The sequence below is a fragment of the Pezoporus flaviventris genome, unplaced genomic scaffold (assembly GCF_033815535.1).
Source record: "Pezoporus flaviventris isolate CSIRO_AGI_PZ_B2104156 unplaced genomic scaffold, CSIRO_AGI_Pfla_v1 ptg000002l, whole genome shotgun sequence".
NCBI classification, from domain to species: domain Eukaryota; kingdom Metazoa; phylum Chordata; class Aves; order Psittaciformes; family Psittacidae; genus Pezoporus; species Pezoporus flaviventris.
In genome coordinates, this window is record NW_026892550.1 from 16,056,523 (window position 1) to 16,070,341 (window position 13,819).

The window sequence follows — 13,819 nt, forward strand, 5'->3', positions numbered from 1 at the left end:
GCTGCACCCTGTAACTGGGTGGACTGCTGACTATACTCAGCAGCTGCTGAGCCCATTATTTTTCCCTTGCTTTTGCTTCACACTGATTACTGCAGAGCAAGAGGCAGCGCCGAAACTTTCTTATCATCCCAGACAGAAAAAGGCTGAGTCATGGCTGGCTCTTTTCTTAGACTTTTTTTTTTCAGTGGAAATCTTGAATTTTCAGGAAAGGATAAATTCCAAAATAGACAGAATTACCTATTGTGAGAGGAATAAGATGGTGCTTACTATGAGCTATTACTGAATGCACAATATATTATGTGTGCATATTTGAACCACAATGCACCCAAGACAAAGCAATTAATTAAATCTTCTGCAAACATCACATTCTCTGCTTCCTTCTCAAGGCAAAGGGGCTCCTAACAAGAAAATCAGAGCCAAATCTAAGCCCCAGTTTGCTTTCTTTTCAGCAATGAACATCACAAGAGATTTGCTTAATTAAAGCCCATTTTCCAGACAGGGGAAGCTATAGTTTGTGGTAGTTAGAACTTCTGCAGAAAATGAACTATGCTACCAGCTCCACCTTTCAAAAATTAAATACGCAGTCTTGATTTAGCTTCCCCATAGCTCATTCATGCACTGTTCAAAAAGCAGATGACATATTTGTCACCTAACAAAAAATTAGAAGCGGTCAAGCTCTTTCTTCAATAGGATAAATTTTATTAACATCATTTATTAACATCATTTGGAAGATATTAATATCATGGTGACAGCGGATGTTATAAATGTTATATGGACAATGATGCCTAAGTAGGAACATTAACTTCAGATTAAAACCCTGCAATTTATAATATGTGTTTCTTTCTGTGCTAGACTGAACATCAGCTTTCAGCTCTGTATTTTTTTCCAACGAAAAAAAGTTCATTTCTCAAGCAAATAATACTTTTTGTCTCTGGATTTAAGACTGACTAGGCTCAGATACTCCCCATGTTCTGCCCCTCACCAGAGCGAACATTCAGCTGCAGAGTCCACTGTGGTAGTTCCCACACTATTTGTTATACGCTGCTGTTCTGTGTAGCGGAAGCTTTTCATGCTCTGAAAAGAAAATTGGTGACCTACCAGGTGTTGCAAGGCTGTTTCTGACCACCTTGGGACTAGAGTGCACTTGGAAACAAAAGTGCACTCTTTATTTAAAAGGCAAGCATCAACTCAACAAACCTTGGGGCTCAACAGAACTTGCAATCCAGTGTAAAATTCCTTTACCACTATTTAACATCGTCCTTTCTTACTGTTTTTCTCAATTTAAAGAAATTGTCTTGTAGAGCAGTCTCTATTTCTCTTGTGGTCATCTAACTCGACTGAACATCCTAACCTGCTGGATATAAAAATGTTCAGATAACATTTCTGTTTATTTCCATGCAGTGACAATATTTAACGTACTGCTAAAATCAGTTACTAAAAATATATGTTAAGCAGAACCTACTCCCAAATCCCACTGAGATATTGTAGCTCAGGCCTTCAGGCAGCAAAAGAAAGGAAGGAAAGAGACAGTTGTTATTGTACAAATATTCATTTGATGTCTTACCTACATAGAACAACAATGGCGCAAGAAGTTCCCACTGTCCCTTTGTTTTAATATATTTTGCACAGATTAGAAACTCTGCATTTAGTAGTGTATGAATTTCATTGAAATTTTTTAAAAACAAACAAAACCCAATCAACAAAACAAAAAACCCAACGAAACAAACCTACAGTACCTTAAACTGGTGAGTTTATGATACACATCTGTATTAATGGACAAAACCACATTAGCAGAGTCTTAGACAAATAGTTCACCTGCATCTTTTGGAGAATGTGGGGAGGGACAAATGCACTAAGTACACTATGTATGGTTAAGTGACTAACTGAAGAGTAATCCATGGAAACAAATTTGGGACCTTCAGTTCTGGAAAGCATCAAGAAGAGAGCCAGTTCCAGAAAGGGGACTGCAAGCTAAAGGGGAAATACACCACATTAGGCCAAACAGCTGAACACTGCAGGTTTGTCACAAGGTGCCTTCAGCTTTGTCAAATGTTTTCTTCTAGATGTAAGGGTTAGGTGGAAAAAAACAGAGCCAAAAAGACACAAGCCTAAACAACACTACCTTCCACCCCCAGCAGCACTGACAGGAAGCCGTAAACAACAAAGCCTAATGATTCAAACACCAGCAATGGAGAAGCATAATTTACAGTGGTTAAAAAAGACACAATTACGTGTAATGGGAAGAAAAGAAGCAAAAAGTAAATGTAAATTAAATATTGCACATTTTCCTAACAGCGAGGTCTATTAGGAAACAGATTAATCTCCCATTACTTGAGTAATTCAAAACCAAATACAATACTTAAGATGCTACAGGGAATAAGCCTGTTCTGGAGAGATGGACTAGAAAATTTAAGATCATTTACATTTCAGTTTCTTAGAGTTTATGATTTTACAGGAAAAAAATAATTAAAAATACAGTGACAGAATCCGTGGAAGTTGCTAGAAGTAAAAAATTAATAAATACAACTTGTTGAAAAACATAATGGCCAATATCCTGTATATCATTTTAGACAATGTTTCAAAAAAATAGTTCCCTTTCGTTTTTGCCTGTAGACTGTGGAGACAATTCAATTATTTCCAGTATGTAAATTTATTTGTTTCCAGTATAGATATTTGACTTTGAGTTTAAAAGAGTCCTGTGATTTGTGGTTTCAACTTCACACTTATCGGGAGTTTCTAATTTTGAAAATGTGCTGAACAGCACATTCACAAAATAACTGTCATTAAAAAAAAGTACAGCCAAGGTTTTCTTAAATGCAAATATGTCATTGAAACTAAATAATGCAGGCGGTTCTCTTGAATTTGTACTAACCTGGAAGACTCCATAAGCCAGCAATTTCCAAAGTTCTTAGTTTCTTTTCTAGTTCTGCCACTCGGTTACCTAGAATTCTTGGAAAAAGAAAACAAAAAAGCCAGGGATAGTCAGCTGAGATAAGCTTCCTTCTTATACTAAGGTAACCAAAGTCTAATTGCTTACAGACTACAGCTGAATTTTTAACTTGTTACTTCACTAGTGCACTAAACCTGTACAGGTCATCTCTTCTCACTAATGGCAATGGGCAACCTCTCCCAGAGTTAAAAGAAAATGAAATACAGTTATCAAATCTATCCCATGGCTTTAAAAAATAAAAAACATCTGGGATGTACTGGACATTCAATCTTTGGTAAAGATGAAGAATAGCAACTCACAATGTATCTACTTCCTCACCTGTAAATATGTCTTCCCAGTTATTTTTACTTTCTCTTACAGCAAAAAGCAGAAAGATAAAAGCTATGCAGACAAAATACAGAAAACTCAAGACAACATTTAAATTGATTTTGAAATTCTAAACCACAATTTTGGCATAGTCCTTTATTCACAGAGGTTTCTCTATCACTAAGATTGATTAAAATGGCAAAGAATATCTTTTCCACTACATCTTTTCTTTTTGTGCTGAACTCCATTTTGTACTTCACTAAAAAGCTTCAAGCTCTTCAGTGCCTTTATCACCCTCTCCTAGTTTTCACTGCATTTCTTGGGTCATCTCTTCTTTTGTATCTGATTCCTACAAAATGCTATTTGCAGCTAGCTCTCCTGCAGGATTTAACTTTTAGTCTTAATTCTCTCCCCAGATCAAATAAGAGATTTCTATCTTGCAAAGAAAGCTCTTTTTTCCAATGATCTTTTTGAAAGTGTTTCTCTCACAGGCACAGCAAGTCTCCTGGAGTCACAAGTCTTTAAATAAATCCAAAACAATACTCAATAGAGTGAGAAACCTGGACGAGGAAGCAATTCTAAACATGACAGCAGAGATAATAAACGGTGAGTTTTACTCATCAAATTACAGCAACAGGATAAGTCAGTTAAATTTGAACTGAATGCTGAGAAGCAGCATACCACAACACAGCTAGGCAACAGCATCTTCCCATGCTCACCTGAGCTGCGCAATACTGCACTGCGTGCTCTCCAATGAGGGTTTTATGCTGCAGACATTTGAGCATACTGGGAATGTCATTACTGACAAGATAGCAAAATCTGGGAAGGACATGAAGAATAGCAAACCCAGCAAATACCAAAGGGGCTAGAAAAACTGATTAACAAGGACTATTTTTTAAATCTCTACATGAGGGCTCTGCAATGACACTATAAAAGCCTGTAAGCATTTTAAAGATTACAAAAATATCAGCATGAGAGAAAGAATGTAAAAGAGAAACAGAAAGCTTTTAATAGCTATCAAAGAAAGCACTGACAGGTACAAGGGTGTATATCAACAAACAGTCCATCATATTTACAAGCAAAGGAGAGAAGACACTTGGGAGCAGTTATGTTTATTTCCCCATTGAAACTCAGTAATCAAATAGGTTACCAAGGTTATGATGGATCTGTTACTGTCTTCTCCAATGGCAATTAAAATTGTTCAAGTCTAGGTTTCACTTTCAGAATGCTTTCATCATAAGAGACTCAGCCTTAACAACTCTATTTTCATATCCCAGGGCATGCCAGACATCCAGCAACTGTGCTCTGCAGTACAAAGGTGATGGAGAAAGACACAGAGCAACTTTCAAGAAGCTGTACTGGGAGCCCACTCCATCTTTGTGTCTAAGGTCCCACCAAGGTTCAGCTGAAGAACATGGAGTTCCCCTGACTTAGAAGGGCAGGAAACAGAGATTCCATGTCATATTAGCTTATCGAGGGAGATGACAAAAAAATGTTGATTTGGCTAATGACTGTCACCACAAATGGGTCACAAGTTTAGTACTTCTGCCAGGAAAAGAAAAAATCCTTATTATTTTCATAAGTAGTATACCAGTAGTTCCAGGGCAGAAAACTGTGGAAAGATACTGCCCTCCCTGTCAGCTAGCCTATCGCAGAAAGAAACTCAACCCTCTGCATCAAGTTCAGTTATTGCTACTGCTCTTGTTATTCAGACAATAGCAAAGTCACTCTTCTTTTACTTCTCTTAAATATTATAATACATTTATCAGCTGTACCACATGATTTCTAAACGTTTTGGAGGAAATATATCCTGATAATTCCTGCTGGATCCTCAGAAGAGATGCTGAGCTATTTTTTAACCTTTGTTGCAGGTTCTCACATAGAAGGATCATTCTGCTGCTCTGAACAATGATTGGCAAAAAGAGAGGACAATGCTTAACCCTATTCCTTTCATTCAGGAAGAGAGCAAAATACATTCAGTGATGTGTATGATTCTAGTTTGCTTCAAGCCATGTTATCTGAAGATAGCTATGGGAGAAATGAACCCTACATAAAGCTGCAAGTTCTTACAGAACCATTTTTGAAAAACAGATGTGCAAGCACACCTGAACGCCGTGTGGCTTATCCCATTCCTTTCTTTCCCCTGTGACCTCCAGATAATTTGTCATCTCCATACGTGAAGATGGAGAGAAGCTGTGTGAAGACTGAGCTGTGGTGGCCTGGAACTGCAGGTATTTTTAAAGGGGCTGAATAGGTTGGTAGCATCAAATTCCCTAATCTATTTTCTTATCTCTAGCCATAGTGGACCAGATCCTTTGACTAAAGTACAAGGATCATGTTGACAAAGGTGCTGACAGCCATTTCTGTGGTTCTCTGGTCATGTGTCTAATGCAACGAGGAAGTTAGTCTAAACCTCCCTCCAGGATAAGGTTTAACAAAAATCTATTTACATAATAGCAGCAATGCTCCCATCTGAATTTAGAAACTCCCTGCTGGCTCTTCCATGCTTCCCAGCATACATGGCTGTAATCTGAAAGGAGCTGTGTTGATTTACAACACCTGAAATCTATTCACCTCACTTTCAATTTAGATCTTGCTACAGAAGGCATACAGACACAATCACTCAAATGTCTGTTAATAGGGTCCGTCACGGTCATGTATCTAGTTCTGTACATCACATGGAAACATTTACAGACTGACACAATCCTTTTTGTCATTTTGGTCATGACTGAGCTCGCCCAAGTTAGAACTGTTAAAATTAGTCCAACATGACCAAGTAGCAGAGCAGCTTCTACTGCTTCTACTGCAATTTCACCTGGCTTACATGGGTTCTGGCGATTTCAGGAATAAACTGCACTAAAAAGAACATCTAATAAACCATTTACTGCTGGCAGAAGAAAAAAGATTTTTTATCCACTTGCTAGGCAGGGTTAGGACTGTTTCTTTTTTCATTTCTGTAACTATTTAATCTTGCAACACATTACTGCATAGAGAACTCATTTACAGCTGCCTTTTCAAATTAAGCTAATGTGCTTGTGAGGAGAAACATAGGATGTTACTTAAACTTAGCAGTACTCGCTACAAATCACCTGGGGAAAATGATCTGTTTTCTTCCCAAACAACTTTTTTTTCTTAAAAGTGGGGCTAGAAAAATAAAGGCTGGATTTAGCCTACTTGTTCCTAGGCACATACTCCCACAGCTCCTTTTATCATGGCACATATTTAGAAAAGCGACAATAATAATAGTGTGTCTGTTCCAAGAGCAAGTGGCAACAGATGTTTTTAACAACAGCATAACATCAGAAAGTCAACTTCAGCAGCACATCCAAATTCTAATCTACACTTTAAAAACCTACTATCTTGTTATTGCTTCGGTTAATCAGAAACCAAATCTACCATTCTGCTATTGTAAATTTATACAGCCATCTCTCAATCTGCACGCAACAAAAGAGGCTTTGGTTTTACAGTAGGTTAACTGTTTGGAGGACAGTAAGTTCACACAGTCTGAAAAGTTTCATTTACTGATAATAGAATCACTAACAGGTCAATCATCCATCAAATATCCAACTCAGAATTACCCTGAATGAAACAACTACCCCAAAACCTCACATTCTTTATCCGATAAATCTCACTTTCTTCGAACAACAAAGAGTAACCATGCCCTCCAAACATGCTCTTTGTGCAGGCAAAGCCAGGCAAACAGGACAGAGGGGTGAAGGAGAAGACTTCTACCTTCCAGTTTACGTAAAACTTTTTGTCACTACAATTCTCCCTAGCCCCATATCTTTCTCAACTTCCTGGAGAATGGAGAAATACCTTCAACAAAAGAATGCATCTTCTACTAGTACCAGTTTATGGATCTGTTTTACTTGTGCACTCTGACAGATGGGCAATTTCTTTTCAGAAATTAGCAGTCTTATCTTGTAACTTCTTGCATGGCAGATAAGTGCCCCCAATAACCAGCTAATGCACCTCAAAAAAGGGATGTTTTTCCCTGATATCCTATCTTGCATTTCCCTTTTTCACTTTAATGTTTTTGTGCCTTAAGTGTTTCTACTTGAAATAGTTCTCATTCCTTCTAGCCTCTTAAAAGCTTCTTTAATCCAACTAAAGCCAAAGGTGACAAAAAGAATGAGTATACCATACAGGAGTGCTGCTGAGGCTCTTCACTCAACTTCCCCAGGATTTATCCTTTCCTTTTCCCCACCTTCCGAAGCATCCTGAATGAATACAACACTACAGCTCTGAGCACAGTCCTGACCTGGGAGAGATGTGGACTGTCACCTCCTTCTAAGACCTGAACTTCTATTAGGCACAGAATAATAGTTCGTGCACACATCCAACCTCTACTCTCGTGGCTATGTATGGCCATTTGGGTATGCAGATGAAAGAATCATATCTCCTTGTGAAAGGAGACCCATACTCAATAGTTGAAAGCCAGACAGTGGTATCAGAAAGTGAAGCCATCATTGCAGTGATACAGTTGAGAGATACAAAAATGAAGAAAGAAGGTTGCTATAGGCAAGAGTATGCAAACTAGAACACTGAGTAATGATACAATATCTGGATGTAAAAGGCTGGTTATACCTGGAATAACAAATAACAAGCAAAAGTTGTTCTCTGAATGTTTTCCTTCTGAGGAAAGGGAGAGGGGAGTAAGCAGCTGTTAGCCCTTCATTAGCACTGCTCAGTGCAGGAACTCTTCTTGCATTCCATGACACACTTACAGACATGAACTGACTAAGCTGCCATCAGTTAGATATGGGCTACATTTTCATTGCTTTAGTCTCCCTTTAGGCATTTGCTTTCTCAAGAGTATTAAGAGTGGCTATAAACTGCTCCTCTACTTCTATTGCCACATCACTAAGAATTATGCAATAGAGTCTGCCTAGTATCAGAGTTATCAATTTTCAAAATGAATCATCTATTCTAGTGTAATACATTTTACTTTGGTACTATTCCTTCCTTTCATGAAAGATGCCTGCTTATTTCTGGCATCTGGTCCTGATGTGCGTTTGAGAAGCCTGAATAACCTCTGATTACCAGTACTGACTCAGTGGTAAAGAAACAGAAAAAAAAAAAAAAAACCAGGAAAAAAAAAACCAACCCTGAGCACAGAATCATGAACTCTTCCCTAGCTCTGATTTTCATACACTGCATAAGGACAAGAAGAATGCCAGAAAATGTGTCAAAAATGATTACATTCTGCCATGATAGGAGCTGTGCAAGACACAAAGAATTCTACTGATGAGTAGAACAGCTGAGAGTAAACAAACTCTCCCTGAAAGTTCAGTTCACATTTAAAAAAAACAAATCACACAGTAGCAATCCAACCATGTTTATCTTCTCCAAATTTTGGCAAAGTAACTACAGGAGCAACAGCTATCATTTGTATGACACGCAGGCTGCTAGCCTGTGACAAATGTTATGCTAAAACCTCTCAGATCCTTTTCTAGGTGCAACATTTACTATGCCCGCAGTGTTCGTTAGCAAATTCCTACTAACTGGTAACAACCAATTACCACATACCTTCTCCAGTTCAAGGGCGTCCCTCCTCCCAGCGGCTTTTCTTTAGCCCTCCTTATGACTACGTGCTGCAAGTCCCCCCCTCTGTTATTGTGGTTTATCTTAAACCCGAGCAGCAAACCTTGTCCAGTAGAGGCAGACAGGTCTCTTGTCAAACCCAGACTTTACTTTGAAAATTTAATTTTTCTCTAAACACATACTTGATCTTAAAACCTAAAGAACCCACCAGTTAACGATGACAATGAATTTTCTGTGAAAATGGATCTTCTTTCGCATTTCCTTGAAACTCTCCCAAAACTATGACTTTTCCTGAGCTTGGCAAGTTCTATTTTACTTAGAATTCATGCAACCTACTTGTTGGTTTGCCTTTGGTGTTGTATGACCATGTTTTTTTCATGGATAGTTTCCAGCAATGCAGTGGCCAGTGATTTGAGATCTGAAATGGACTGTGGTGTGGCTGGTAAGCTACATCCATGATCCTCCGACAACAACTCTTGGACTGTAATATTAAAAACACAAATGAGTTTTGGCTTCTCACGTAGAGAGACATGACACAAGCATTTACTTAGCAATAAAGAACTTTCTCATTACTGAAATTAATACAGATTTTGTTCCTTTCACTTACAATCAAACCAAAAGCCCAGAAATGTAATCTCTAGCTGGCATAAAGATGGTGGCTTTCTAAGCTCATCATTATTGCACAGCAATTGCCACAACAAATACAGGCAGACATACCTTATGTTAACTCTGCTTTTGGAAAATTATTTTTGTTCAGAAGGAAACAAGCTCATTCTTCTACAGGCCTACAGATCAGTAAAAATTGGTCATTTCTCTCCCACTTACATTAGAACATAAGCCCACAAAGAAGATTTTATATTACTTTTAAGAATAATTACATCCTTCAGGTTATTTAAGACTAATGCTAAAATATAGTCAACTGTGAACTTTTCCTCTGCAGCTTTTAGAGCCTGTATCTCTCAACTATATCAGACAGTTTGCTAGTACCACTAACTTCTGTAGCTAGAATCTGGCTGTGCCCCTTTTTGTATATAATATAATTTATCTGTATGTATGAAAGTACATGGAGAAGAGGACAGAAGAGAAGTCAAAAACAGGACAGCAAGTTTCAACCTACCATGACAAATGCTACTGATCTTGTGTGTATGAATACACCGACACCTAACAGTAGGGTGCCAGGTGTACAGTTTTGCTCAAAGAATTTTCTCTTCCCTTTTCTTTCCTAACCTTGGTATTTTCTTTGAAAGGTGGAAAAAGAGATTACTCCGTTTTGCTACCCATGAAGAAACATGGGACAAAAGGCTTTCTTGCAAAACATCAGAATGTAAAAGCTTCTAAAAAAAGTAGCAGAAAACCTGACTTAGGGCCTCTCCTCTGCCACCTTGTCTATGAATTGACTAGGAATATGAATTGTGATTATCATTCTTAGCAGAGCAAAGAGAATGAACAAGTTATTTGTCAGGATAAAGTTGCAGAAAGGTTTACAGATTTTAAAAAAAGATAAGACAGGGGAGAGAATGAATGACAAAAGAGTAACAAAAGGAGCAGCAGTACTGAAGAGGCAAATTTCATACTCTCAAGTCAACTGAAAAAAGGACAAAAAATTAACACATAATAATAAACAGGAAAGAGAAGAAAGATTTTGATTTGGCTGGTAAGGAAAGGGTTACTGAAATTAAGGGGTAAGACAGAAAGAGGAAGGAATTCAGTAGGATAAGCAACATGTTGCACTGATGTAATACCTTGCTTTGCAGACAGGACTCCAGTCAGAGCACTGCTGCTGGATCTACCATGAGTCTTTGAGTTCTTTCGTCTCTCTAGTGCAGCCTAAGGAAACAACAAACATCCTGTTTAGAAAAACAGTAGCAAACAAACCCTTTCATTAAGAGTAAAGAAACTGGAACTTTGTATTTTGGTCTCAGAACAACTCTGCAGGCCCTAGAGCTTGCACCCATAGTAACTCATGGGAGTGTGATCCCTGGAGTACTACTGTCCAGCCAGAACAGTCTTTGCAATGTTACAGATTCTTTCTATCTCACCGCTCTTTACTGTAGTCCCCAACACCCACAACCCCAACACATTTTTAAGACTTGCCTACCGTTTAATCATCTGAGTGCCAGTGAATATACTGCAGTATCCTGCAGAGAGTAACAGTTGGGAGCAAAATCAGACTTTTCCCAGCATTTCTTTGGCTAGGCTTCAAAGGGAAAGCTCAGGCTCCTCTATCAGTATCTAGAAGCTCTTTTAGTAGCATACTGACTTTCAGGAATTAGCAGCAGAATGATCCTGCTACAGAAGTCCAGCTCTTCCAAAACAACTGCAGTTCTGTGAAACTGAGTCCACCAAGATGCTCACTTCTTACCAATAAACTAACTCACACGCCGAGACACCCAAGTCATAAGTGTGAACAGACACTGAAATCGGTACTTCGAGGAGCTTTGTTCACGCACAAAAAGCAATTAGTGCTGTGACTGTTTCATAGTGACCTAAATGGTTAAGAAGTCCCATTGACAGTCCTAAGACAACCCTTCTCATGCCCTGACAAGCAGCCCTCCTCTCCCACACCCCAAAATCACTTGCAGAAGGAAACAGAGTGCTTGACCTCAGGAAGAGCAACAGTATTTTTCCCTCAGGATTCAGTCCTGAAGGTTTCATGTCAAACAGCATGTATCTTAAGCCAGGAATGGAAGAACAATGAAGACTTAGCAATCATTAAGACATCTGAAGAAATGTGTGGCCATTAGGGAATAGGGAAAAGATGCCTGCTTGTGACAGCAACACAGCTGCAGTCATTCACCACCCACTGCATGACATGCTACTTTTTACCTACCATCAGGCTGGAAGGCTGATCACCCTCCCAGCAGCAGGAGAGCTTCAAATTAAAATACTTAGTTCATTTTTCTAAATACTCAGTGTGTAGCCTTTTGTACTGCATCAGCTAAGAAGCCTACAAGGAAGACTGAGCATGTAATACATACTAATATGGTCAGAATGTTAATGATGGATTTTTCTTTGAAGACACAGTTTTGTTCTTTAAATGTATATGAACATGAGAATGAATAATAACCTCTGTGAACAATGAAGCACAGTTTAGATGATAGACTGAAAGGATCTTACCTTATATTTAGTAATATTAGACTTCAGAAGGTTGACTTCCTCTTGAAGTTGTTTTAATCTTTCTTGAAGATACCTGAAAAAGAAACGTAATCCTTTACTTCATGTTACCTTCAAGTACTGCCTCAAGCACTCCCCTTTACTATTTGGCATGTCCTGTCTTTGAACTACTGAGAGGTTTTTTCCCTCTGCAGTTCTGTGAGGGATAAAATAACAAAATCTTACTGCTCTTGACCCCATAAAACTTTAAGTAGGGAAACAAATGGCATCAGGAAAGGAGGCTGCTCTTTGGTTCGATTTGTCCAGCATGATGCACAATCATTTTATATCAGTCCTTAGGTTTTGGGGGAGGGAAGCTAGAAGGATGTATTTATGGCTAGATGAAATAGGAAGCATTTAGTCGTGTCCTCTGTACTTGAAGGTTTGTGAGATGGACACATGAAGATTTGTATATATGTCAACACAAGACTCAACTATGCAGAACATTTGCATTGCAATATCCATCACTTACATGGCACTTCTCATTAGCAATCACAAAGTAGAAAATTTAACAGTATAGTTGAAAAAATGGTGTAACTGAAACAGTACAGTTCTTCCTAATACAGTTTATGCGCTTGGATTAGATGGCTATTTCCACATAGGAAAATAGGTTTTTCATGTATAAAGGGTTTATGAAATACCCTCTTTCATGTAGTGCAACTGCAACGGAATTAGGGTTTGTGAAAATTTAAGTATTTCATAGGAAAAAAAAAGTCATCTCACTGCCAGGGAAGCAGGAGGCTTAAATTGATACAGAACTCTGTAGGCCACCAAAACAGAAAAAAAAAACCTGGAGTTGCTGGGAGGAAGCAATGCCTTTGGTGTTACACTTTCCTATCTGAAGTATAAGTCTCTATAAATGGAAAGTGTCCTACAAGATCTATTTCACTTTAAGGCAATTGTTGACATTAAGGGAGTTGTCTGCTATGGCTCTGTCAGTGACTCTGACTCTTAGCAGAGACCATAAACCACATTTTATTCCCAAGCAAGTGGCAAAAATATCTGTTAACTTTTATTCTTGGATCTATTTGATCTGAAGTTTTGTTGTGACTGACTTCCTGATGCTCCTATTAAAGCAATACACTGCTTGTTCTAGGGTAAGAGTAAGGTTGCAGTGCACTCACCTGTTCTCCATACACAGAGCATCTACATCAATGATACGGTTTTCATGCCCTCCTAAGACATGATTAAGTTCTTGGTTTAGTCTGTCAGACTTATCCTGGTAAAAAGAGCGTTCCTCTTTCACATCTTGTAACTCATCCAGTGCAGCCTGAAGATCATATCTCAGAGTCTCAATCTGAGAAAAAAAAAGGAGAGCAGTATGACTATTTTGACATTTAAACAAACAACTACATAGCACCCAAATGGAAAACAACAACAGCACTGCACTGCATGTCTGAACAGGATTGATACGGGACAGTTAAAAGTCTTTCCAAAGCTCATAAGCCCTGGTACTTTCACTCTATTTTAGTATTATTTGATTAATTTGAAGTTAAGTAACTTTAGCAGTTAAACTTGTTTTACAAAACTTCTAGAAAACAATTAAAATGTAACAGCAAAAGAAACCTTAATCCATACTATGCTTCTGCTACAAACATATGAAACTGGTTTTAGCATGTTATTTCTAGGAATTGTGGAATGAACTCAACTGAGTAAGAATCTCACAAATTTGGAAGATGATAAAAAAAGTCTGTAAGGGGGAATATATACTAATGTACTAATTTCAGCAATAAAGTTCCACAGAACAGGAAAAAGAACTACAAAAAGTATAAAGTAAGCCAGTATGGAGCTGACAGAGTAAGCTTTGCTATAGCAAAAAGGTGAAGGCGTGCAGCTCCTTCAAGAATAAAGAGCTTCAAACTTCCA

The 13,819-nt window shown here is 38.2% G+C and overlaps 1 protein-coding gene across 4 annotated transcripts in view; it reads right to left on the minus strand.

Annotated features, from left to right (window-relative positions):
- CCDC149 (coiled-coil domain containing 149) overlaps positions 1-13,819 on the minus strand; it is a 50,834-nt gene that overhangs the window by 8,158 nt on the left and 28,857 nt on the right. For 2 of the 4 annotated variants that reach the window (XM_061470324.1, XM_061470316.1), the window contains exons 6-11: positions 13,078-13,250; positions 11,918-11,990; positions 10,543-10,627; positions 9,137-9,281; positions 2,873-2,949; positions 1,463-1,495 (exon numbers count right to left, since the gene is read on the minus strand). In XM_061470324.1, the coding sequence (XP_061326308.1) occupies positions 1,463-1,495; positions 2,873-2,949; positions 9,137-9,281; positions 10,543-10,627; positions 11,918-11,990; positions 13,078-13,250 (586 nt within the window). The remainder of the gene's footprint in view (positions 1-1,462; positions 1,496-2,872; positions 2,950-9,136; positions 9,282-10,542; positions 10,628-11,917; positions 11,991-13,077; positions 13,251-13,819) is intronic. The other 2 variants (XM_061470343.1, XM_061470333.1) reach the window with 1 other exon arrangement.